This window comes from Cryptomeria japonica, chromosome 6 (genome assembly GCF_030272615.1).
Source record: "Cryptomeria japonica chromosome 6, Sugi_1.0, whole genome shotgun sequence".
Taxonomy (NCBI): Eukaryota; Viridiplantae; Streptophyta; class Pinopsida; order Cupressales; family Cupressaceae; genus Cryptomeria; species Cryptomeria japonica.
The window spans coordinates 238,869,663-238,897,241 of record NC_081410.1 but is presented as its reverse complement, the minus strand read 5'-3'; the positions used below and the strand labels follow the sequence as shown (position 1 = coordinate 238,897,241).

The 27,579-nt window shown below is 36.9% G+C and overlaps 1 protein-coding gene across 3 annotated transcripts; it reads left to right on the top strand.

The window, feature by feature from the left end:
• The first annotated feature begins 1,796 nt into the window (after window positions 1-1,796).
• LOC131077319 (ABC transporter G family member 39) lies at window positions 1,797-22,577 on the top strand. 3 transcript variants are annotated; one of them, XM_058014791.2, is made up of 24 exons: window positions 1,797-2,497; window positions 2,581-2,701; window positions 2,836-2,924; window positions 3,034-3,118; window positions 3,367-3,526; window positions 3,609-3,685; window positions 3,796-3,849; window positions 3,949-4,039; window positions 4,133-4,434; window positions 4,925-5,206; window positions 5,307-5,623; window positions 15,757-15,917; window positions 16,042-16,145; window positions 16,296-16,455; window positions 16,570-16,695; window positions 17,387-17,562; window positions 17,674-18,006; window positions 18,119-18,409; window positions 18,596-18,679; window positions 18,807-18,940; window positions 19,049-19,276; window positions 19,467-19,638; window positions 19,734-19,988; window positions 20,116-20,472. In XM_058014791.2, exons 1-24 carry the CDS (start codon window positions 2,178-2,180, stop codon window positions 20,380-20,382), a joined length of 4,389 nt encoding a protein of 1,462 aa, XP_057870774.2. In that variant the 5' UTR covers window positions 1,797-2,177; the 3' UTR covers window positions 20,383-20,472. The 3 variants fall into 3 exon arrangements, with proteins under 3 accessions (XP_057870774.2, XP_057870772.2, XP_057870773.2); XM_058014789.2 differs by lacking the exons at window positions 1,797-2,497; window positions 2,581-2,701 and adding an exon at window positions 22,042-22,577 and having other exon boundaries at window positions 2,817-2,924; window positions 20,116-20,304; XM_058014790.2 differs by lacking the exons at window positions 1,797-2,497; window positions 2,581-2,701 and having other exon boundaries at window positions 2,817-2,924; window positions 19,734-19,849; window positions 19,924-19,988.
• Window positions 22,578-27,579: the final 5,002 nt, after the last annotated feature.

Here is a 27,579-nt window from a genome sequence, read left to right as displayed (position 1 = left end):
TTTTGTATTGTACACAAGAGCTCTACAAAGAACGGATTGTGATTGCATAGTCACTTAATTACTTGATCGCTATGAAAGGTCGCATGAAAAGTGATTGGCTTATTAGGGGTTGACAAGGATGAAAGGATCCTCTTATATAGAGAACGCCTTAGAAATGGACAGATAGGATTAAGAGGTGGAGGGATAAATGGTCAGCTAGGATTGAAAAGTAGGTATAGAAAATAGAAAAAATATTAGAGAGGTGGTTAATGATAAATTAAGAGATGATTGATAAGTGTCATGGAAGAAAAAAGGTAATGAATTAATTTAATAAATAAATATTTAATTAATTAATAGAAGAAGTGGGGCCAATTAAATAAACAAAATATCTATTTAATTTAGGGAAAGGATAATTTAAATAAATAAATGAGAAAGATAATTGAATTAAAAAATATTTATTTAAATGGGGAAATGGAAGAAAAGGGTAAATGAATTAATTAAATAAATAAAATCTATTTCATTAATAGAAGGCTTAAGATAAATTTATTTAATTAGGCTAAGACAATTTTAGGTGTCTACAATTCTTATCCTCTATAACTATAAGATTGAGAAAAGTATTGATATCGACAAAATTGAGAATTATTTTTTTTGCATAGAATATAATTGAAAATGAATCAAAGTCTACTCAAGTTCCTAAATTTTTCATCAAGAGACCATGATATTAAATTCTCCATCCAAAATCCATAAGACAAAAGCAATTATAGAATGGACAAAATGAATATGTGATAGTGAAAAAACATTAAGGGAATAAAATTTAACGAGGAGAAGCATACAAATTCTAAATAGTGCATCGGATTTTGATGATTTTTTTGTTGTCTCTTAATGAGACTTAACTATTTATAGCTATTGTTCAAGCTTTTGGGTAGTCAGATTTTGACGATTTTTTTGTTGTCTCTTAATGCGACTTAACTGTTTTATAGTTGTTGTTCAAGTTTTTGGGTAGTAACCATGCACGTTGCGAGATTTATTATGCGCACAAGGGTCAAACAATACATATTTCAAAGTGCCATGCGATACATATTAAAGATGCCCCACTAACCGTGTACTTAAAATTGCCAATACTTATGGATAAATGATCCATTAATCGTGTTCTACGGTTACCAATAATGGTGCACAAATGAATCAATTATGATCCAAAAAATGATAAAAATTAAACAGCTATTAATGTACATAAAATTTATTAATAGATTTAATGTACGTAAAATTTATTAATAGATTTTTAATTTCTTTAAAATAATGATTGAAGTATTAGATGTGAAAAAAAAATGAACAATTATTAAGCGATACGGTACTCTTTGTCAAATCTTTCCCTACCAGATTTTTAAAAAAGTACCAACCAAAAATAATGAATGCTTATAGAACAAGCAATAAGATGGTGTAATTGGACAAGGATCTGAGAAACAAGTTAAACCACCCGTAAAACTCAGTGCACCTGCCCATTGACATTTAACTTTTCTCCCAAAGCAGTACAGATAAAGCCTACGTTTCGTTAAATTTCTAGTCGAATAGTAAACTTAGATTCATGAATTTGAATGAGATCTCCAACAACCTTGCTCTGTACAGACACCTAACATTCCATGAAATAACAATAATTTTTTGGATAAGTAAGTGTGAATCTAAAGAGCGAATTACTTCAGCTTTGATTGATATTTTTCTTGTCCACTTCGCTTTTTCCTTTGGATTTTCTTCATTTAACTATCCTCTTGTTGCAAACCCAACAGGATAAGATTTTTTCCTTTTCCCACTAACACCAGCTTTGATTCCAACATTATGAACAGATATATAATGATTGATTAGACAGTGTGGACCTGAGGCGACGCGCAAATAATATCCAAAGGCACACAAAAGTCATTTCGTGAAAAAAATGCAGCAAAATATTTCATGATCCGAAAGACTAATGAGTTGTTTGGTTGTTTAGGGATGTCTCTGTTCCACATAAAAATTCTTTGACGATATCAGTCATTCATCGGTGACGCAATGCGGATTAATTAATTATTAATTAACTAATTGTATGTATCAGCTATAATTCAGTGATGGCTTACGTAGATCCACTCTGCGTCATTGCTGAGAGTCTCCCAACTGGATTCCGCTTTAAATATGTGTTAATATGTATTAAGAACTTTAATTCTGTGTGAAAGATGGCGCTGGGTAGAACAAGCAATGCATGGACGAGTGAAGAAAATGCGTTTTCGAGATCGTTCAGCATCAGCAGAAGCAGCGGCGTGGAGAATGACGAAGAGGCTCTCAAATGGGCTGCTCTCGAAAATCTCCCAACTTATGATCGCCTCAGGAAGTCCGTTCTCAGTGAAGTTGCAGCAACCGGAAGTTTCAGATACCAGAATGTTGATGTCACAACACTCTCTACTGAGACGCGGAGGAAGTTCATTCACAGAGTTCTGCAGGTCGCTGAAGTGGACAACGAGCGCTTTCTTTCGAAATTCAGGGAAAGAATTGAGAGGTAAAAAAAAAACACTACTTTTCTCCAGTAATGATATTCAAAACAGAGTAGGGTGCTGATAATGATAATGTGTGTGATTACAGAGTGAGGATTCAGTTGCCAACCATAGAAGTTCGGTTCGAACACTTGAATGTCGATGCGGATGTGCATGTTGGAAGCAGAGCTCTTCCCACTGTTATCAATTTTACTTCAAACTTATTTGAGGTAAACTGAGAGCCCAAATCTGCTTGCAGCTTGCGTGCTTATATGATTTTGTTTACACTTTACAGACTCTTTTAGTGGGATGAGAACGTAATTGAATTTGAGGAGCTTTCAATTTAACAAATGTTGTTGTGCAGGGGTTTCTCAACTCCATGCACATATTGCGGTCAGAGAGGACAAATCTTACTATCCTTCATGACATAAGTGGCATCATTAAGCCTTCAAGGTGAGTTTATTCTACCATCTCCGAATATGATCAAAGATGTCCAAAATATAGAAATGGAGGACTGCAGGTTTGTTTTGTCTTGTAATTAACCTTTCATTGATTTATTCAGGATGATGCTTCTTCTCGGTCCACCTGGAGCTGGGAAGACTTCATTGCTAACAGCTTTGGCTGGAAGACCTGACCGCAATCTCAGGGTAGCTTGAAGTTCTACTTATTTTATCCTACCTAGAGACAGTATTTGTTGTTTACAGAAACTGAGCTTGTTCATCCCTGTTGAAATGTTTGGATACATCTGTTGTCTTTATTTGGTCTCACAACCTTTCTGATAGTCTGTTTGTAATAGAGAAAACATTAAAGTGATCGTGTTGATTACAACAAATTATTTCTTATAGTCTTTATTTCATAGAGAAAACACTAATGTGATCACAGGTTTGTTCCACAGATTACCGGAAATGTGACCTATAATGGACACTCGTTGACAGAATTTGTGCCACAAAGAACATCGGCTTATATTAGCCAGCATGATTTACACCATGCGGAAATGACTGTAAGGGAAACATTGGATTTCTCTGGCCAATGTCAAGGTGTCGGGTCAAGATATAGTAAGTTTTTTTTGCATGCATTGCTTTCAACTACACTTTTTTCTCAATTTTGTGACTATACTGATATTTGTGTTGCTTACAGATCTACTGCAAGAACTTCTGAGACGTGAGAAGGAACAGGGCATCAAACCAGATCCGGATGTTGATGTCTTTATGAAGGTAGGTATTTTTTTCAGAGGGTTGTTTTTTATTATAAATTCCTCAAATGAAATCTTTGCTTTATGATTTCTGGCACATATTGCACACTGAGAGCTGCACTATGGCCACAGGAAACGGCAATTGAGGGCCAGAAGACCAGCCTTATCACAGACTATGTGTTGAAGGTTTGTTTTCAAAAATTCTATATTGAGCGTTACAAATTCTTCATAAATTTTAAGTATTAAGATTATTCACCTGGGTAACCGTGCCCCTATGCATTCTAGCTTCTGGGACTGGACATTTGTGCTGACACAATAATAGGAAATCAAATGATTCGTGGAGTCTCTGGAGGTCAAAAGAAAAGAGTCACTACAGGTGGGATATCCAAGGAAAGTTCTTTGATGGCAAAGTTGAAGCAATTAAATTTGAATTTGCACTTTTGTGACTGTTATGGAACATTTCTTGCAGGGGAAATGCTAGTTGGTCTTCCAAAAGCTCTTTTTATGGATGAAATTTCAACAGGATTGGACAGCGCTACAACTTTTCAGATAATCAAGTGTCTGCGCCAAATAGTCCATGTACTGGATGGCACAATGTTGATATCTCTTCTGCAACCTGCTCCTGAAACATACGAGCTATTTGATGACATCCTCTTATTATCTGAAGGAGAGATTGTGTATCAAGGACCTCGGGAATATGTGCTTGAATTCTTTGAGTCCATGGGTTTTAAATGCCCAGATAGAAAGGGGGTTGCCGATTTCTTGCAGGAAGTATGTCTGTGATCCACTATGTAGGACTTGATGATACTTAAGTGGCAACTTCAAAGCATAAAGATTCACTTCAATTGCACACACGATATGGTACTTGAATGTACACTGATTTGCAAGTTCAAGTTTACTATTGACCTTGGTCACGAGGCCACAATCGAGGAGCACGAAACTTGAACATAATGTGGAAAACAATCTCCTTGTGGAATTCTGAAGAGGGGTTCCATATACCAAATTTATGTCTTGCTTGCTACTGACCCAATAGCTAACCTTACCATTATTCTAGCTAGAGTGAACCTAGGCTTGTACTCGATTCTCTTCAGGAATCTAGCATAATATCACTTCAGGAATCTAGCATAAAACTATCCCTTTTTAATATTTATTTATGTATTAACAGTGAACAAATACTACAACTCAATCGTTTTTGGATAATTTTTCTGTTATATCTCATTTATTAACTATGCTTTTACGTTGAGCTGCTTGAATTTAACAGGTGACCTCAAGAAAGGACCAAGAGCAATATTGGATGATAAGAAATCAGCCATATCACTACATACCTGTCAAGGAATTTGCAGATGCTTTCCGCTTATTTCATGTTGGCAAGCGTCTCACAGAAGAGTTATCACATTCATATGACAGAACAAAGAGTCATCCTGCTGCTCTTACATCTACCAAGTATGGTGTTAGTAGAATGAACATGCTTAAAGCATGCTTCTCTCGAGAAATGCTGCTTATGAAGAGAAACTCTTTTGTCTACGTATTTAAAACTGTACAGGTGAGTCACTTGGATCCCAAATTTAGAGAGCTCAAGCATTCCTTATTATATTCATCTTATGAGAGAAAGAAGAATGAATCCTGACAAATAGATAATACAGATTACAGTTATTGCGACAATCACTATGACTCTTTTTTTGCGTACGGAAATGCACCAGCGGAGCATTACAGATGGAAATCTCTACATGGGAGCTTTGTTCTTTGGTCTAGTCCATATGATGTTTAATGGATTTCCAGAAATGTCAATGATGGTTGCCCGCCTTCCAGTTTTCTACAAGCAAAGAGACCTCCTATTCTATCCAGCTTGGGCTTATGCATTACCAACATGGATAGTGAAGATCCCAATATCTTTTCTAGAAGCGTTGATATGGGTTTCTGTTACATATTATGTTATTGGCTTTGCACCAGAAGCTGAGAGGTAACTCTTGTGATTCTGTATTTTTGCTTCATAGGCAATGCTGGATGCATACGAATGTTTCATAGGTATGACAGGAAGAATAAGAAATATAATGATATTAAATCTTAAGGATTGCTTTATAAATCACTTGCTAAGTTAATAATACTGTTTTGAAGTGATCCTTTTCACCACAAACATTCCATCTATAGTTGAGAGACGTAGATAGAATCCTTAGATCTCCGAAATACTTGAGCTTATTCACTTATAAATTTGTCGTTTCCTTAATCCTAACAGAGTACTAAGCAACTATCTTCATGATGATTTCAAGAACTGTATAGAATAAAAATTGGCCTGAAACTTTGGCAGATAATTTGGATCATGCAATTTATTTCTTTCACCCTAATTTACCCATGCATCTACGAACTTTTTACCAGTTTCCATGAGCTTGTGACCCCTGCTCATGCTATCCCATGTGTGGCTATTAACTATGATAGTTTGTAGTTTACCTTGGACTTCATGATAATAACATTTTTTTATGTCATCTGATATCTAATCAAATTTATATCGCCTACAATGGGTGGCAATTGGATTTTGTAACTCTTTCATATTGATTCTCTTTGAGTTACATGATTAGTAACATGTGATATGAACGAAGAGACCTATAAAATTTCAACTCCTCAATCTTTAATATTGATGCGAACATAGCTCAGTTTGTTAGGTAGAGCTGTGGAATCAGTCTTGAAGCTTAATAGATTCTTCTTACAAATTATCATCTGCTAAATCTAATCTAATCAAAATTCTTTAGAGAATTGAGCTCCTAAGTGTCTAGTTTATCCAACTATCATCTTAATGCAAACTTATTTCGCTCTATGTTGTCTATAAGCATTTTCATTTTCTTTGAGAAAAGAATATATTTTTTTTCACTAACATGTCATATGGGACAAGCGAATTAACTTGTACAAACATGTCAAATTAAGGATCTTTGTTCCACGAACTAGGAAAGTAGATGAGTGGTGATTTTAATCAATAACAAAGCCCTCAACAAATCGCTGTAAGAATTAAATATTCTCTCCATCGAATGGACCGTCTTCTTGAACTACACTGGGCCAAATACTTTACAAAGATTGTTTGTCTTGGATTGCCATCAAGTTTGCACACGGCTTGCTGATGTATGATAAACATCTTACAAAACTAACTATGTTAACGATATTTTAGTTTTAGCACTAGCTGAGAAGATTGTATAGTATAACACACACAAGCCATCCTTAAATTTCTTTGATGATATCTTCGCTAGTTGGAGACAAGTTTTTTTTTCTTCAGACAAAATTCAGTTAATTATTGGGGTTTACGATTGAATCTTGAAGGGTTCATGTGGATGAGATAAAAGTTAGCGCTTTCAAAGAATTGGCCTCACAACAATGTGATTGTTGTTTAACGCTTCTTGGATAATATGAAAGTCCTTTAAAATTTTGTCCATTAATATACTGCTATAGCTCATCCCTCTAATTAAAGCAAAAAAACAACAAAGCATTTCAATGGGATCCTAGACCACCCGTAAAGATGTTATTTTTGCAACACAAGTGCTTATGCTTATTTGACGTACAATATCCTATTGAACTGGGCACATGCACCTCAATTTTTCTTATGGTCCATCCCAAAGTGGGGTGGAATCACATTGCTTACCATCTGAAATCTTCATCACTTTCTAAGCTGAATTACATCCACAATGAAAATAAATTGTATTCCCTTGTAAAGGCACCCAAGAATAGGCGAATGTCTACATTGTCTAACTCTTGACCTGCAACCCAATATTGTCATTTCAATTTAGGCATCTTATTTTCACCAATTTCGTCTAATTCGTCTAATAATTAAGTACAGGAAATGAGCCATCAACAAGGTAGAAAACCTCTCCAATATTTACTCAATACTTGTACTTGCATATTAGATGTTGTGCAGTAATCATGATGTTTGGATAAAATTAAACTAATAGTTCTCAACCAACTAACCTTCTTGGACTATACCGTTTAATTTGCGATGTGGCTAAAGCTTAACTCGTTCTGTTCATAAATTGATAGTTCTTAAATAGGCACATTCCTCCGCCTATGGGAAACATTTTGAAGCAAAGAAGGCCTTTAAAACCTTAAGTGGTACATATTTTGGCTTCTTAAGTACATAAGCACCTTATAAACCTTTGGAGATATTTGTATTTTAGGAAAAATCAGGGATATACCATGAAGCTGCAGCCTTGAGGAGGATCACACTAGGAGAGGATCGCACTAGGAGACAATCAACCACAAAGAAAGCCAAGAAAGAGATGCAAGAAAAAATGATTGTTTGTTTGGTTGATTATATAACAATGTATACAAGCCTACTTATATAGGCAAGGCAAGAGAGAATGGAGGGCACAGAAGGAAGAATAGAGGGCACAGAAGGAGACGTGTCCTAGTCATGTGCGAGAGCAGGTATTGACAACTACCCCAGTACAAATAACAATACACATAAGAAATAATAAATACAACTAATTTCTACATAAATTAAACTTAAGTAATTGTAAATAGAATAAACTATTTACTTTAACAATATTGGCAAAACACACAATGCTTTTATTCTCTCCAATTGTGCATGTAGCCGGCTAATCTAAGCCCTTATATTAGAATCTTTGCTTGTATCGGAAGTTTCCAACGCCTTATTGACCATGGGAATCTATCCTATGCATTCGATAAGTGATTTGCCTATGATTCAGTGTTAGCACGATAATATGTTTGTATAAGTTAATTTTTCAAAATGGTTCTCTTCATTTCCCTGTGACAAGACCATTGATGCAATAACAGATAAAGAGTTTGTTTTTCTATACCCTTTAGACATATTATTGATTCCACATACCATTATTCTGGATTGGGACTCTCAATTGCATAACCACTATTGAAAATTATTTTGGATATTGCTTGTTTTAAGTTGCTATTCTCTATAGCTTATCTGCACATTTATTTGACACTGATAAGGCACCACATATCTCTTTTCTATCACTCACTGATAAGGCACTATTTGGTCTCGAAATTGCCCTCCATGCTCCATGAATCTCTTATGAGCAAAGTGAACAGGAAAACGACATTGCTTTTTTACAGCACCTAGCTCAAGTGTCGAATCTTAGCTCTTAAATGGGTTAAGCGGCTTCTAGAGTATTCTTAGCTATTAAGTGGTAGACAACCCTCAGAATACATAGTTACATGATAGAAGCCAGCAATCAATCTGCCAAAAAATTTCTCTCTAAATTGGAATTGAAACTTAACTATTTTTATTGTACCTTTTGCTCTAAATTGACAAACCACAATTGCAATTGTGTGATGAAAGCTGAAGAATTCATTTCCAATTTTTTAGGAAGCAATTTTGTCTGATAAGACATTGAAAACTAGTTCAGGTTCGTCTATTGATCTCAGCATTACAAAAGTAGAAAAAACATTGTTCAGGTGTCATTGGTATCTAGATTTTGGCATTGACAAGAGCTGTAGTATTGTGGTCTTCAGTGGTAGAGTATAATACTAAAGTGCTGAAGTGCCAAAGAAAAGCAACATAAATTCCATCAACTGGGTTAATATCCTTCGACAGATGTGCAAGCTACTGTTAAAGTAAAAATTAAATGGATCCAATACATGATCTCCAACTTGTACAACCTGCGATAGCTAATCAACAAAGTACTGATAGCACATCAATTTCTAGAATTTAATAGTCAAATCATCTGTTAATGTAATTTGTAGCATGACTGTGCATTCTCTTATGTACTTTTAAGCTCTTTTTCCAAGCTGTCACATGGACTTCCTCAATAGAATTTTGACCAATATAATTTGCACTGTATAATTAGCTTTTCTATTCCACGATTCCATAAAATTACGGTAATGCACCGTAGATGGGACTTTTTACTCTTTTGGTTAGGAATATAAAGCTCCCTTCCCCTGAACTTAAAATCAACCTATGTTAGCTTATTAGCCTATTAATGAAAACTGGAGAATGAAATCATCACAGATAAACAGTTATCTCTTCTAAATTAAGCTCTAGGGGACAAAATTTCTGGGGAGGTTATTCTGGTTATTAATGTGTATGCTCCAACTGATTTCAGTGGGAAAACTCTGCTTTGGTCTCACCTAAGGTATGTTCAGACTTGTGCTCCTTATCTTCCTTGGGTTTTAGCTGGAGACTTTAATTTTGTGTTAAATTTGGCAGAAAAAAGAGAGGGATTTGCTCACCTAGGTCCTTCTTCTAACCTCTTTCGGGCAAATATGGATCTCCTTGATTTATTTGATCTTAAGCCATCCAATGTGGTCTTTACTTGGACTAATAGACATGTGGAGAAGAAGCTATTTCTGAGCGATTCGACTGATTTCTGGTCTCCAGCTATTGGGTGGCTGGTAACTTGCTTACTAGCTCAAAGATTCTTGACTGGAGAGGTTTTGATCATTGGCCAATTAAATTTTCGATAACTTCTCTTAGAACTTCTAAGAATCCTCCTTTTAAATTTCAGCTAATGTGGCTTCGTGACTCTTCCCTTCGTGATTTAATGGACTGCTGGTGGAGACATGGTGGCTTGGCCTATGGCACTGCTATGTATTCTTTTGTTAAGAAATTGTAGTTTGTGAAATTTCAACTTAAGAGATATGAATAGATTTTGCTTTGGTAATCTCCACGCTAGGAAGAGGCATATTTAGGTACATCTTGATGCTATCACTCACCGAATTCGGGATTTTGGTTTCTTGGAGGATTTGGGTAGAGTTGAGTTTTAGGTTGTGAAGAAGTTGGAGGAGTGGGAACTTCATGAGGAGATTTTTCGGAAGCAAAAGGCTCATATTGGTTGGCTCCAAAACAGTGATAGGAACACAACTTTCTTCTATAACTCGGTGCAAGCTCATCGGAATAGGAGTTATATTTCCTCTTTAGTTAACTCTGAGGGGATTCGGTTGTCTTGTCTGTAGGCTTTGTCTCATGAGGCTACTTGATTCTATTCTAATCTCTTTATGGAAGACTCACCTCCCACAATTGATGAGGAGAATATGATTCTAGCCTGCATTCCCTCTTTAGCCACCAATGAGATGAATGCTTCTCTCATCCAATCAATCTCCCTGTCCGAATTGGAAGAGGTTGTTTTTGGGATGTGTAAGGGCAAATCTCCAGGTCCGGATGGATTCCCTATTGAATTTTTTCAAGAATTTTAGGATATTGTTAAGTTGGATCTGTTGAAGATGGTTTGAGAATCTCATGGTAGCAAGCAAATTCGTAGGGCCTTGAATTCTACTTTTCTTGTGCTTATTCCTAAAAAGTAGGATGCTAATACACTGGATTTCTTCTACACTATTGCTCTTTGTAATGTGGTGTACAAAATTATTGCTACTAATTGCAGAGAGGCTCAAGCTCTGTCTCCCTTTTGTGATCTCAATTAAGTAGACGGGTTTTGTGACAGGGAGGTAAATTTTGGATGGAGTGGTGGTTGCTTCGGAAGCCATTCATTCTATGACAGTTTCTAAGTAGAGATCTATGTTTATCAAATTGGATATGGCCAAAGCTTATGATAGAGTTATGCGGAGCTTTTTGTAGAATATTCTCAAAGCCTTCAAATTTTGTCAAGAGTGGGTCAGTTGGACGATGAGTTGTGTCACCTCATCCTCTTTCTCGGTTATTACTAAGGGTGAGCCTTTTGAGTTGTTTGGAGCTTCGAGGGGTCTTTGTCAAGGAGATCCTCTCTCTCCTTATTTGTTTATTATTATGGCTGAAGGCTTGGGTAGATTTATTAAGTCTCAGGTTTGCCAATGTTTGATTCAGGGGTGGAGCTGGCGTAATGGGATTCTCAGGCATTCCCACCTTCAATTTGTGGATGATATTATTCTTATGGGGGTTGCTTGTCATCGTGAGGCTAACTCCTTTAGAAGGACACTAGATATTTATTTAGTTGTTTCGGGTCAGAAAGTCAATGAGCACAAGTCTTCTATCTATTTTCTTAATACTCCTGATTTCATTCAGCGCAAGATTGCTAATATTTTATGGTTTCAAGTTGGGTCTCTTCCCTTGATTTATCTGGGTATTCCTCTTTTTGTTGGTCGGCAACTTTGGCCTTACTGGCAGGACTTGTTGGATAAGCTTCGGTGTAAGGTTAATCACTAGACTCATCAATGGCTTTCTACTGCTATTAGGGTCACTCTTTTTCAATCAGTGATCCAAGCTCTTCCTCTTTATAGGTGTCTTGTTCAAGTGGCTCCTATGTATTTCCTCAAGGAATTTGATTCTCTTTCACACCAATTTCTATGGAGTGGTGATTTGCATGCTTCTAAATGGAGCTTGGTGATGTGGGAGTTTGTGTGCAGGCCAAAGAAAGAGGGGGGCCTTGGTCTTCATTCTACAATCTTGAATGGGCAAGTTTTGGCTGCCAAGTTGTACTGGCATTGGTATATTAGTCAAGATCAGGTTTGGGCTTGCATTCTCACGTATAAGTAATTGCCAAGAGTTCACAATTTTGAAATTCCATTTTGTCATTTGGTGGGACGCGGTTCTATGATTTGGCATACCTTGAAGATTGGGGCTCGGCTTATTAAAAGTAGGCTTTTTTGGATCTGCAATAGGGGCTCAGAAGCTCTATTTTGGCTTGATTCGTGGGACGATCATTCCCCTATTCTTTCCCAGTATCCGCACTTATAACTCCTTTGTGATAATTTTGCTACAGCTAGTTGGAATAAAATTGTGAATTATGAGAAATGGAGAATTTTGGGTTGGCTGCTGGCTATAGGTGGAAGAATTCTAGTGAGTGGCTGCCAGGTGGGTCTGAGGAGGCTTGTCATGAGTTGACTCAAATTATTGCTTCTTGTGAGTGTAACTCCTTGGTTGGGCATGATATTTTGGCCTGGGGTAAGGATTCGTCTGGTAAGTTCTTTGTTGCTGCAGGATACTTGGAGCTTGATAGATAGTTCTTTGGGTGGTGTTGAGGTGCCTTGGTGGAAACAGGTGTGGAATAAGTTTTCTAGGCCCAAGTGTAATTTGTTGATGTGGCTTGTGGTTCAGAATCATTGTTTAACTTGGGATAACTTGTGTAAGCGAGGCTTCCATGGTCCCTCCATGTGTTCTTTGTGTTGCACGAGTGAGAAGTGTGTGTCTCATATTTTCTTCCATTGCTCTTTCTTGTGAGAGATTTGGCACTCCTAGTGGGGATTTTGGAACCAGTCTTGCTGGCATGTTTCCTCTTTGGCTGAGTTTTGGGTCCATTGGGGTAAGCCTTAAGTTAAGACCTCTTTTCTTCAGGTGGCTTGGGTTCTTGGGCAGAATTTCATTCTTTGGCATATTTGGTTGGAGTGGAATCGTAGGATTTTTCAAGATACTAGGATGGTTGTTCAACATGTGTGGGGAAAAATTATTCATTCTATCCAAGTGATGGTTTTGGCTAAATGTGACTTTGTTGGAGGTGTGGAAATGAGTGATGTTGATATATGTAATCGTTTCAATTTTCCTCTTCAAGGAGATGATCCTTCTCATGGGGTGAGAAGTCGTCAAATGCTGAGGATCAGATGTCAACATCCTTTGCGGAAGATAAGTTGGGAGGGTTGATGGTCCTGTACTCCTCAAGGAGTCCTAAAAATTAATACTGATGGCTCACCCCGGGGGAATCCTAGTCTTGTTGGTATTGATGGGGTTGGGAGGGATAGCTTGGGAGTTGTCTAGTTTATTTTCTCCATTTATAAGGGTCTTCACCCGAATAAATATGGAGGCTCTTGCCATTTTGTGTGCTGTGGAGCATAGTTGTATTCTTGGCTGGCAATGGATTATTTATAAATTTGATTCTCAGGTGGTGGGTACTTTGTTGAAGGATCAATGTTTAGATGATGTTAGTGTTGGCATTTGATCATTTGATTTGAACCGGTAAATGTTTGTTTGCTTGATGCAACTGGTACATGTTTGATTTGTAAAGAGATTAGATTGTTGTGTGATGACTATGTTGTATGTTGTCATTGATGGCAACTATGTTTCTATAGTCATCTGAGTCCTACAGTTCAACCAGTAAGCAGAAACAGTTTTTATCAGAACCGGTAATTAGGACTTTAACCGGTAAAAGACAGACAAAATAATATTTTGACAACCGGTATAGGAAATTCATGAAGAATAGGATGATGCAGTTTTGCAGCAGCAATGAAGACTAGTAGATGAAGTTATGTTCGTGACCGTAGATTCAATCGGGTGAACGAGATTTTCTTGATAGAGCAGATTAGTTGATGAAGACTTAACCGGTAGTGATAAAAATCACTGAGATCGGTAAACTGGCACAAAATTTGATTTGTTATGTCGGTGGCTGACATAAGTAAGGCGTGTAATGCAAGTTTATCTAGATTCATTGAACCTAAGGAATTGTTCCAAGATTCTAGCCGACCTAATAATGTTTTTAAGATGTGTGATGAGGTATGAAGTCGGTTATGAGTATGAGCTTGAATGTGTGAGAAATCATTAGCGAATTTTGTATTTCTGATTGTGCAATGATCAAAGGAGTTCTGAGATGAAATATATGTGATGTTGTAATGTTCTGAAGCGAATCTTATTAGACACTAATGATGTTATACTAAGATCACTTGAACTTGTTGTCTCCCTAACAGTTGCAGCAAGAAAATCCTCTCACAAGGTCACTCCTAACAGGATGCAGTCGGATCCTAACAAGTCTGATCATTAAATCCTCTAACTAGGTGACACGTTAGCTTGTGTTTGCAAATCCCAGTAACGTGGGTAGCTCCTAACAGGGCTGGTCCTCACAGGCCTTATTGTATAGCTCTTAACTGGGCTAAGACACTCCTATCAGGGTGTGCCCCTAATTGGGTATTGTAGACCTTAACCGGTCAGATCTCTATATTGCAGATAGTGGATCTTTGTGGGTACCAACTCCCACCGTGGTTTTTCCCATCTGAGTTTTCCATGTATAACCTCTTGTGTTATGTGGTTTATACTTTATGTGGTGATTGCATACTTGGTGTTATTTCTTATATGCTTATTGAGTTTCAAGTTACTAAAGTTGATAATTAGATTTGTATTGTTTTTACTTGCACTGATTCACCCCCCCTCTCAGTGCCTTATAAGTTCATCAGTTAGTTTGCATATAGCTCTGGCTATTAGACAAATTCTTCGGTTGTGCGATTCTTTGGAATCCGTTACTTTTATACACACCCCTAAGGAATGGAATGGAGTGGCAGATTGCTTGGACAATTGGGCCTCTGATCATACTCAATATTGGAATATTTTGGATCAGCATCAATTACCTTTGCAATTGTCTCATATGTTATTGATGCAAGAGCATCCCCGGTTCACAACAATCTTGCATCAACCAAAAACATTCTTTTTATTTTGTTTTTTGTTTGTAGATTCAGTTTTCCTTTCTGTGTATGCCAGTTTTGGCTCATCGGATCCTATGGAGTTGGATTATACTTGAAGACTTGATCATCTTTCTTGCCTTCAAACCGCATCGCATTTGGAACACTTTCTGGCAAGATATCGCTACCACATACCCTTTCCCCGCAAGCTACATTTCATCATTTGGATTTTCCGGAGGAATCTCTTCGTGGAGGCCGACCTTGTTTATTTGCACGTTAGGTTTGGTTCTTCAAGTTTTGATCTCTTTTGGGCTGACTGGATTCTTTGGATCAATATATATATTTGTAATTATGCTTTAGAATGCAATGGGAGAAGAAGACGAGATAGCTAGACCGTACATAGAAGATAGATCTTTCAATTCAAGGTCCCGGTGAGACCTAGTCTACCAGGCCTGTGTGTCGGTATGTTGTAAGCCGGTTGTTACCGGTTGGATGTAATCAAATCTCATGCAATAATATAACATGTTCTGCATTGCCTCCATCATACCTGTGTGTTTCCGTTGTGTTTACTCTTGCTGACCAGTCTAGATTGATCTCTTTGAGGTCCCTCCTTACTGTTGACTGCTTTAGTTACAGCAGTTAGTGGATTTGGACAAGGCTATGTAGTGTTGTTTCTTTGTTGAGCTGTTGGCCTTCTTGCTTTGTATTTCTCTTTGTTTTGAATAAATTTTTACCCCTCTTAGTAACAAGACTTACACCAAAACTGTAATAATAGTCACAGTGACATTCAAATAGTGAGAGGTTGTTCTTAGAGATCCCTTCTTTTGTTTGCAGATTTTTTAGGCAATTACTTCTCCTCTTTATGCTCCATCAAATGGCATTGGGACTCTTCAAATTCACAGCATCATTGGGCCGGAATATGATCATCTCACAAACATTTGGATCATTTGCTTTATTTATTGTGTTGATTCTTGGAGGATTTGTGATTTCTCGAGGTATAGTCTACACCTTACAGCATTGTACACATGCAGTTATTTAAATTGAAGCAACTGACTTGTAGCAATCTTGAACCTTTTAACTATAATAGAAATGCTTGATTTTATTATGTTTCTTCAACAGAGAATGTACCCAGCTGGTGGATTTGGGCATATTGGTGCTCCCCATTGTCTTACAGCCAGAATGCCCTTGCTGTAAATGAATTTTTGGCTCCCAGATGGAATAAAGTAAGTGAGGGAATTCCTGGATTAATCATCGAAGGCTAGCTTGCACTGGCAACCAACTTAATTTCATTTAAATATTTCACTTACATACAATCAAGTAGTACTACTCATATTATGTACATTATTTCATCTAAATATTTCACTTATATGCAGCCTAGTAGTACTACCTCAAACAAGACATTGGGGCATGCCATAATAGAAGCTCGTGGTTTATTTGCTGAAGCTAGATTTTATTGGATTGGTATCGGAGCACTGATTGGGTTCTCTGTAATTTTTAATATTCTGTTTACCTTGGCTTTAGCTTACCTCAATTGTAAGTTTATGATGTTATTAAAATTTTAAATGCACTACTGTTTTCTCACTAAATTCTTTATTTTTACGATGAGATGGGAGATCTAATAGAAGTTAGAATCCTTTTCATTTACAGCTTTTGGAAAGTCACAGGGTGTACTATCTGAAGATGTAATTGAAGAGAAACATGTAAACAGAACTGGAGAAAGTAAACATGGAGGGAAACTTATGCCTGTAGATGCATCTAGAAAACATTCCAGAGGTAATTCATGAGCTTTCCTGAAATCTTTTAACTGCTTGTGAATGTCTAAATCTACTCCTTAAGACTGAATTTCTTTGTTTTAGCCAAGGACAGAAACATATATGAAGTTTAGAAAGATAACCAGCGATAAATCAAAAGATTTCTTGAAATTCTTTCACTGGATGTGAATGTCAGAATCTACTCCTCAAAGCTGAATTTCTTTGTTTTTAGCCAAGCACAGAAACGTATATAAAGTTTAGAAAGTTAACCAGTGATGAATCAAGAGATTTCTTGAAATACATTTACTGCTTGTGATTGCGTGAGTCTGCCATAAAAGATAAAATGCCTTTTCTCAGATAGGGACTAAACATGTTTCAAACTGTGAGTGGTACTTTTTACTATCTATTGTAAATATTGTGATGGAAACTTATTATCGTGTCGAATTTAACTATAAATTTTCTCTGTATCTTGAGTAAGAGAACACTGTAACAAAATAAAGTAGAGTCAGAGCTTAGAAAGTCTTTTGAACTGTACCTAAAAGCATACTATTACTTAAAAAGAAAAATGACAAATGAACTGAAAAATATGCTACAGAGAAAGGTTTCTTGCATGCTTAAATGAAAAGCTCATGAGGAATAGATCAATTGTATAGTTCCAAAACTATCTGAAAATGTTAGCACTGTTCATTGACAGATTGTAACATTTTTGTCAGGCCATGAATACTCGCTAGGGAGAAAAGGAAGTTCGAACTCTGAATTCCATTCTATTCATGATGGAGAACTTTCTGATCTCCAAGCCTCGGTACATCACAAAAAAGGAATGGTCCTTCCTTTCCAGCCATTATCGATTGCTTTTGAAAATATTAACTACTATGTTGACTTGCCAGAGGTTGGTGCAGCGAGATTTTGCTTGATTCAAATTGACTTATTTAGCAATAGTTTAACATGCCTAGCTTCTCACCAATACGAAATCTGGAGCTAATAGCTAGTTTTGTGTCAGGAAATGAAAAATGAAGGTGTGGATCAAAACAGGTTACAACTCCTTTCTAACATAAGTGGATCCTTCAAGCCAGGGGTGCTTACAGCCTTGGTTGGAGTTAGTGGAGCTGGAAAAACCACATTGATGGATGTCTTGGCTGGGAGAAAAACAGGAGGCTACATAGAGGGAAGTATAAGCATCTCTGGATACCCTAAGAAACAAGAAACATTTGCTCGCATCTCAGGGTACTGCGAACAAAATGACATACACTCCCCAAATGTCACAGTCCATGAATCACTTGTGTATTCTGCATGGCTCCGTCTTCAACAAGATGTTGATGACAGAACTCGAATGGTGGGATCTCAAGTTCCTGTCTTTACATGCATTGGTTTGGATAGACGGTCTTTCCTTTTAATGAAACAAAGCCAGCAGGTATTTTTGGTGATCTTTGTTTTAATGACTACAGATGTTTGTGCAAGAAGTGATGGAACTTGTGGAGCTTATTCCTCTGAGGGATGCTCTGGTAGGGCTTCCTGGGTTGACAGGCCTTTCTACAGAGCAAAGGAAAAGGCTTACCATTGCAGTGGAGCTAGTTGCTAACCCTTCCATAATTTTCATGGATGAGCCAACTTCTGGATTAGATGCCCGTGCTGCAGCTATAGTAATGCGTACTGTGTGCAATACAGTGGATACTGGTCGTACTGTTGTCTGTACCATCCACCAACCTAGCATTGATATCTTTGAATCTTTTGATGAGGTAAACTCAAGTGTTTTCATGATTCACAGACACCATAAATAACAATATTTTATATAGGATCCAATAAACTTAATAGCTTTTTTTTTCCAACAGGAGAATTGGAGTGCAAATATCTAAAATAAGGCAGGTCTATTTTAAATTTTAATCAATGGTAAAGGTTCACTTCTTTGTCTTACTGAACTGCAGCTGGTACTCATGAAAAGGGGTGGTAAAGTGATCTATGCAGGACCATTGGGTCGGCATTCTCATAAACTTATTGAATATTTTGAGGTACATCTGACCTTTTTATTCACTTTAAGGTTTATTGGGACAGCTACTGATTAATACATGTAGCATGACATTGTCCACACATTGCAGAAAGGAATAATGTTAGTTTGTTTCTTTTGCCATTATTTAGTCTGTGGAAGGTGTTCCACCAATGAAAGAAGGATACAATCCAGCAACATGGGTGCTGGAAATCAGCACCACAGCTGTTGAGCAAAATCTGGGCATAGACTTCGCTGATATCTACACAAAATCTTCACTTTATGAGTAAGTACTTAATGATTTAACTTTTCTTGAAGAAAAACTGTAGTCATCCTTATTTCACTTAGATGGAAAAACGTCATGTCTTTGCTTGAAGCATTTTCTGTTTGTCAGATGGAATCAACAACGTATTAAAGAACTAAGCACCCCTGCTCCGGGCAAAAAGGATCTTAATTTTCCAACACAGTATGCACAGTCCTTCCGAGTTCAGTGCATGGCATGCCTTTGGAAGCAATATTGGTCATATTGGCGTAATCCACACTATGTTGTTGTGCGTTTTTTCTACAGCACAATGGTTGCCCTGCTCTTTGGAAGCATCTATTGGGACCTTGGGACAAGGAGGTTAGATGCTCTTCTCACTGGTACAATAGTCTAGATTTTCCAATATGCACTTGCAGCCACCAGATTTGGGTTTAGCACCTTTACAGCGATTTATAAGAGTTTTTCTGCAAGATACAACATTTTTCAATTCAGCTGTCACCTGTAATACTACCAAATTACTTTTTGAACATTCTACAATTTGTTTTTGTAGAGGCAATCAACAAGATTTATTCAATATTTTGGGAGTAATGTACTGCTCTGTAATTTTTCTTGGAGTAAGCAACGCATCCGGTGTACAACCTGTGGTCGATGTGGAAAGGACTGTCTTCTATAGAGAAAGAGCCGCTGGAATGTACTCAGCGTTCCCTTATGCCTTTGGACAGGTACTCTAAACTCTGTCGCTGTCTTCTTCTTAATTAATGTTCAACAATGCAACCTTAGATTAATTAGATGGCTCTCTTGTTATTTACTTGTGCAGGTGGCAATTGAGGTTCCTTATGTTCTTGTGCAGTCTGTAGTTTATGCCTTCTTGGTCTATTCCATGATCGCATTTGAGTGGACAGCAATCAAGTTTTTCTGGTTCCTCTTTTTCATGTATTTCACTTTTCTATACTTCACCTTCTTTGGAATGGTGACAGTTGCCATGACTCCAAACTTTCATGTTGCAGCAATCACTGCATCTGCATTTTATTCTACATGGAACCTCTTTTGTGGCTTCATCATTCCTCGACCTGTAAGGCCATGTTAAAGCTTTTTTGTTGAGGCAAACTTTATATATTACAGTTTAGAATAAACTTTAAAATGTATAGCAGCAAGTCATAATGATTAGTAACACAATCAAATCTATTTTCTTTGAACAGAGAATGCCTGTGTGGTGGAGATGGTACAACTGGGTGACACCTGTTTCCTGGACATTCTATGGTTTGGTTGCATCACAGCTTGCTGATGTAGATACGGAGATGGAGACAGCAGATGGGAAAGTGGTCGTGTCTGAATTCATAAGGAATTATTTTGGGATAAGACCTGACTTTCTGGGAATTGTAGCATTGGTAATTGTTTGCATCCCTGTTGGCTTTGCTACCTCGTTTGGTCTGGCCATTAAAAAGCTAAATTTCCAAAGAAGATAGGCATTTGCACATTCATCCAATGTATCAGATAGGTTTATTTTATCTTCTTGTGAGAACCGTATAAATCATCCGCTTCAATTCCAGTTTTAACCGTATTCTTCTATCCTGCACAGTATCTACCACTTTTTGGAATAGCTTCCTAAATGCCACCCATTGCTTTAATAAATATGAATGGTGTTCAACAGTTCACGTAAGGCTTTAAAGCAAGAGGATTACATATTGTTTTATAACCTCCTCTATTCTACAGTTCAAGAAAAGTTTTCAGAGGCATTATGATGAAGAGAACCTCTGTTGCGACCAGTTAAATAAACTTGCTCTGTTACTGCCAATTAAATAATGATATTGCAGGTCAGAATCGAACACAGCAGAATAGAAGGGAAATATAAGAAGATAAGCAATGCCGAAATCATATCAGCGAAAAATACAGAACTCTCTATTGTGAGATTTGCATGTTGAAACTCACCATTGATAAAGATTCAATCGCAGCATAAAGAAGACGAATATATCAGTAAAGCTAGTAGCCAGAACAATATTCCTTAAAACTAATGGAAAGAACAGAAAATCTCCTTTATTTTTGAAATAAAAATTTACATCTCGGGTAATTCAACAAATGTTACGCTAAATATAACCCAGTCCATGGCACAAACAAATATTTCTGTTTAATATAACCCAGTCCATGGCACAGGCAAAGATGTCTGTTTAAATTTGAGAACTGGTAGTAATTAGATATGATCATTTAAAATCTTTTTCTACGCAGTTATGTTTTAGTAATTGAAACTATACTATGAGAAAGGGGCTTTGAAGTTATGGGGCAACTGCACAATGGAAATTTTTTCTCATGGCTGCACATATATATATATATATATTTATTTTCCTTTTTTATACATTTATTCTCCAATTTTCTTTTTTGGGGGAAGGGTACCATTAGTCATTTTAGCTTATTTTGCACACCCTAAGTTTCTATATAAATGAAAGATTTTAATGACGTTCATATAGAACCAAAAATGACATCCTTAATTAATCTTCAGATTTTTTTCTCTGTCAAATCTTCTACTATTGATTTTGACTGGAGGCTTGTGTTTGGTTAATTTTATCTTTTTCAAATAATTGGTGTATGTTGTCAACCTTTAATCTATTTTCGTATCGAGTGCAGATGTCCTCATAAGCCATGCACTCCATGATGAAGTGCCATTTTGTTTCCACCACCCCATATTGTAGAATATGCAAGCTCTTTCCTCCCATGTTTACTTGGGTATCTTCCACCTACCGGTCTCACACCTAAGGTGGTGTGATCGTGTTCTTAGTGTTGGAAGTTGAAGTCCAACAGACTCCTTCCTTGTTTGTCGCCAAAACTCTTGGCTATTCATATTCTCTTTGCAAGCTCTTTAAGAGCTGATTGTAATTCATTTCTAAAAGTTAATTGCTGGAGCTGATTGCAGCTGTGTATATGTAAACCAGATTGGTGACTAATAGATTGATACCCCTGCTTCAAGTGTGGATGTAGGCAATTGCCGAACCATGATAAATCTGTGTCTCTTTATTTGTGTTGTGTATTGTTACTTATGTTTATCTGTTGTTTTCAATTTGATTTTTCATCCTAACAATTGGTATCAGAGCGAGGTTAGATCGCTGTTTAGATTTTGGTGTTTGAATTTCCAGAATCATGGAAGAATCGAAGATAGAGAAGTTCTCTAGTCAGAGCTTCGGGTTATGGAAAGTGCAGATGGAGTCTTTGCTGATAAAGCAAGACCTTTCACTCGCGCTTGAAGGGAAAGCAAAGAAACCAGCTGAGATGGCTGATGAAGATTGGGAAAAATTGGAGAAGAAGGCGAGAGCGACAATTTTTCCCTCGTCATCCAATAATGTTCTCTTCAATGTCACGGGTGATGCAACAACAAAAGATGTATGGGATAGACTCTCAGCCATGTATGAAATGGCATCGACTACAAATAAAGTTTTTATTATGAAGCGCTTGTACAAACTGAAAATGAAGGAAGGTTGTGCTATGGCAAACCACATCAATGAGTTCAATACATTGATTAGTCAAGCGACTTCGGTGGAGATGACACAAGATGATGAAAGCAAGGCTGTTTTATTATTATGTTCTTTACCAAGCAGCTGGGATGGTGTTGTAACAGCAGTTAGCACATCTATATTCGGTAAAAATAAGTTAGTTTTTAATGATGTAGCAGCTTGTAATACCCTTACTCATTTGAACTGATATTTTGTTCTTGTTATTCTCAGTGGATACATTATCATTTATTATTTAGAATTATATATCATTGTTCCATGTTTTATCTGATTATGAGATATATGATTTATTTGCAGTATTTATGTACTTATGTTTTATGGCATTATATGGTTCATTGCTATGTACTGACGCTTTACTTCATCTATGCACTATGTGTTGTGTATCTGCGAGTGTATGGGATGCATGGGGACGATTTTCCTTCACTCATCTCGGTGAGACAGGGAACGTCGCGAATCTCCTTCATCGGTGTGTATGTTGAAATTTCTATATATGTATATATGCATGTGTGGTCGGTGATGCAGGATGTTGCAGGTACAAGTACCGGGTAGGTACGGGGTATCGTCTCCACCTAGCTACACAGGTCTGAGCGTGCCTTATATTTTCTGATGGAAGTGAAGGAGATAGTAGTTGACCCTATTTTTAGTCAGTTACACTCGGGTGAATGCCTTCAGTTAGTCGTTCTGTCAATTGGTTTGGTCTTCATATTTTATTGTTTGATCTTTATAAAAGTTGCATGATGCTTGCTCAGTTTGCGTGTCCAGTGTTTCCAATGTTTGTATGTCATTGGTAATTGTTATGTTTATTACGTCTATAAGAGTAAAGAGTAGTTTTGGTAATTGGAGGAAAAAGAATCAAGTGATCTAGTGACTTAATATTGTTTATAAAGGACGAGTTAATATCTTGGTATGAGTTGATATGAATTTTATCAACTTGTTAGCTCGATAGTTGCAATTCGATCGTTTGAATATATGTAAGGACATAATATACTCGGAAGGCAATAGTCACTTATAAGTAGATGTGATTTCATTAATGAATATTGTGTTTACAAATATATGAATTTCATATGCATGATAGTTCAATAATTGTGACTTGATCGTTTGAGTATATATAAATATATTATATACACGAGGGCAACTACCAATTATATGTAGTTATTTGAAATAATGCTCAAGTGAATGAACTATCATTAGACAATATCGTCAATTCGAACTATTATGTTTTTGTATATGCATGTATATAATTAGAATTATAAATATATCATATTTTATAAACTTTTCGAACGTGTAATATATATAATTCAATTGTTTGAATATATATATATATGAAACGCCACTCATTATAAATATTGGAAACCAAAATATACATTTACAAATATAATTTGCTAAGAAGGATTAATATTTAAATATTTATATTAATTAAAGTTATTAATTAATTATTAAAATATAATAATGACAATTATATTAAAACAAATAAAATAGTTTCGACTTTATAAAAGGTGGCGGGGGTTAAAGTTTGCAGTTTGGTCAACAGTGGTCGATGGTAATATTGACCACCCCCTTTAATATAGGGAGGGGTCGGTATTACCACCGACTACCCTCCTCCTTCACATACCACGTACTCCCTCTAACACTACAGCCAACGAGCGATGTGAGGTTTCCTGCATTTACACTTCAGTCAGTGGGTAATGAATGACACCTCTCGCAGTCCAAAGCGATAAACAAACACTTCTCCACGTCCGAACTCTTCCACGAGTTGCAATCCATTTCCTTCAACTGCAGATTGGCCGGTTTAGGAGGAGAATGGACTGACACGTAAGGTGAAGACTGGATCATAAACCTTAATTGACTGCAGACCTGGCAGATTAAACGCACAAGTCGCTGTTTGCAAACACATAAGTGTTTGAAGTAATGAATCGATCTCTCCACCCAGCCGATAATTGTTATAGCCACAATCAAGGAGCACAAAAGACTATAGATAACTGGAGATGGACTCCTCACGTGGAGGAAGAAGAAGAGTTAGAGGTAAAAGAGTTTTAGTTGATAACTATTACTAAGCCCCAGATTTAGGAGAAGCGATGGATGATTTTCAGTATAAATAGGGGTGGGAGTAGAGAGGAAAGGGAGAGAAGTCATTTGTGACATCAAAGGAAGGACGGTAGATTGTAGAAAGAAGAATAGAGTTAGAGAGGATAGCGTTTTTATAGTATCAAGAGAGAGTTGTTTAGAAAGGATAGTGTTTTTATAGTATCAAGAGAGAGTTGTTTAGGAAGGATAGTGTTTGATAGTATCAAGAGAGTTGTTTGCCTGTTTCTTTGATAGAGTTGGAAAGTATTGGTGAAAAGGATCGCAAGCAAGGCGCATTTATCGGCAAGAGGGCGTTAAGGTCTTGCATATTGATCAACACTTCAAATAGGTCAGGAATTTCTTAGTTTACGTTCATTATTATTTACAATCTCTGTTATATGTCATGTTATTGTCTTGCTTATGAAATAATTATGGTTATGTTTTATTTATCGTTAGGGATTGTTAAATAAAATCATATAATAGAAGTTGTGAATACGTGATGACTATAGAAGTGGAATAGTGTTTAAGTTCAAATTTCACACTTGTTATTATATGGAAGAAATGTATGGTTGCGTTCAAAACCTAGTTATTAAGATTTATTAGACGTTGCTCTAGGAGAGTCAGGGAAGTAATAGTTTACTATTGATACGTTACAGAGATGATGCGAGTCAAACAGACAGCTCGCAAATCCGTAGCAGGTTATGCTCACTACTTAAAAGTCAAGAAAAATTCTTTGACACCTGTCAAACCTATTGTGGAGGACCACCCAGCTCCTGAAGAGAACCCAGCTCCTGAAGAGAGCAAAGAGATAGATAAAGGTCCTACTCAGAGTCCAACTAAAGAAGTTACTGTTGGAAAAGGGAAAGAACCCAAGCTAGAGTGCTCACCAGAAAAGCTGATAGTTATAAGTTCTGACTCGTCGGAGGGGTATACCCCCTTAAGTGATAATGAGTCTGTGGGGTACTTTCCCCTGAGTGAAAGCAAATCTGAAGGATATACTCCTTTAGATCATATAGAGTCTGACAAGTGCACTTCTTCGTATTTTCCGGAAGAATGATGTAACACTCTAGTGTAAAAAATAAATAAAAATAAAGACATTATTCTATGAAGAAATGTGTTATGTCTTATTGTAAGACTTCCTTGATGAAATAAATATATCTATTTTAATCTCGTCTATGGTATAAATGGAAATTATTAAGGTGGCGTACCTATAGTAGTTAACAAGAGTAATTGAACTCTTAAACTTGTCAATAAGTGTAAAATTTTGTGTTATACCGACCATATTGTTCTTCATGTCTTGACAACGTATATTCATATCACCAGTTAATTTTGTGATAGGTGTTGGTACGTAAGATTACCTTGTTTTATATGGTGGTCACAACTAAGTATATTAAGTCATGTTGTCAGTATGTCTTGTGTACTGTGTCTTGGCCAGTTATTTAGATGTATAACCTTAAGGAAATGAGCCATTGTGAGTTGTTCGTAATGGTCAACCTTAGGTTAGTAATTATGTATCTTTCATTCGAGGTAGGTCAAGATTGGGAATGGCTGTCTGTGTCGCCATAGAGTTCTGTAGATAGAACTAACCCGTAGTGTCCTAAGAGAGAGAGTGGCTTTCGAGTGGGGGTCGTGCCCAAAGTGGTGACAGGATAACCCGTTGGAAGTTGGTTAAGAAAGTGAAAATCTAATAAATGACTAGGGAAGGGTAGAATAAAAGTTAAATAAAGCAATGTGCCTCGCACATAGGTGAGTGCTAGTATAGGACTCATAATGTAGCGAGAAGGCCTGGAATGGCAAACTTACCACCTTGTCTTCGTGAGAGGATTGGTAAGGTCCGCATGAGTCTTAGTTGGAATCGGAGGTTCGGGAGAGGTTACCAGGATAACCCAGGATGGGGGCCGAGACCTATGGAGGCTGTACCATGGTATCCATCGTAAGACATGCGATGACACTTTCTCCTTAGAGTCACTAGTGTTTTGTGAGTTGGGTCACATGATTGTAAGTGGAGTCTTGTAGTCCTTTCGTTCTTGTTTCATTTTGCTTGCTTGAGGGTTATCTACTATCTCCAGCACGGTGGGGTGGTAGTGTCACTTCCCATCGGATGTTCTGGTACGTATCTTCAGGTGAGGAAGGACTTCGCTGATGTTCTTGGATCGAGATTCATGTACCGACTCTTGTACATATCCATTTTTCAGTTGAAAACTAGAGGTTTTGAAAAGAAACTTTATGTAACTTTCATTTTGTAACATTTTAGCTCATGATGTAATTTCTTTTTGAAAACATGTATTTTCGAATATTGAAAGCAAAGAAATATTGTAATGTATGCTACTTCAATTATTTAATTCTATTGTATATAATATATGATTGCTTGAAGTATTTTAAATTCTTTCATTGTGGAAATTTTATCTTAAATATTTAATTTACGAAGTAATATTCGTTGGTAACCCTTAGGAAACTCAGGTGTTAGACTTCCGCTATGTTATTAGGTGTGCTAAGGTTTAAATTCATGCACTTAATTTAAAAAAAATAAAATTATTTCACCCTTAGCTGCATAGATTATGATGTTTTTCCTATAGGGTTCCTGACGGGGCATTACACAGCTACTCTTCTCAGCGAGGATTTGAGAAGAAAGAATGATGAACCTTCATCCGGTGAAGCCTTAACAGTGGTCAGCACCGATAATAGAGGTAGAAGTCATAATAGAGGCATAAATAATTACCATAGACGTTTGAAATCAGCAAAGAGATCGAAGTTTAGAAACAGAAATGGTGAATGTTGGTTTTGTGGCAAAGCTGGTCATGTGAAAAAGGATTGCAGAAATTTCAAAAGAGTACAAGAGAGAGTGCGGGACAACGAAGCAAATACAGTTTATGATAAAGATGATAGTGTTTTAATCCTTTCAACAACCGACACTACTCCAGATTCATGGGTGCTTGATTCCTGTGCCTCCTATCATGCTACCTCATGTCTTGAAGCGTTCATTAACTACCATGAAGGTCATTTTGGCAATGTTTTTTTAGGAGATAACAAAGCTTGTGAAATTACAGGCAAAGGGGATGTATTGCTGCCATTAGAAGGTGGTAAAACATGGCTGCTCAAAGA

Bases quoted from the DNA above. Each gene is read 5' to 3' on its own strand.
- LOC131077319 (XM_058014791.2), top strand. From the start codon at position 2,178: ATGGCGCTGGGTAGAACAAGCAATGCATGGACGAGTGAAGAAAATGCG. The intron at 5,207-5,306 runs GTGAGTCACTTG...TAGATAATACAG, and splicing joins ACGTATTTAAAACTGTACAG to ATTACAGTTATTGCGACAAT. The intron at 18,941-19,048 runs GTAAGTACTTAA...TCTGTTTGTCAG, and splicing joins ACAAAATCTTCACTTTATGA to ATGGAATCAACAACGTATTA.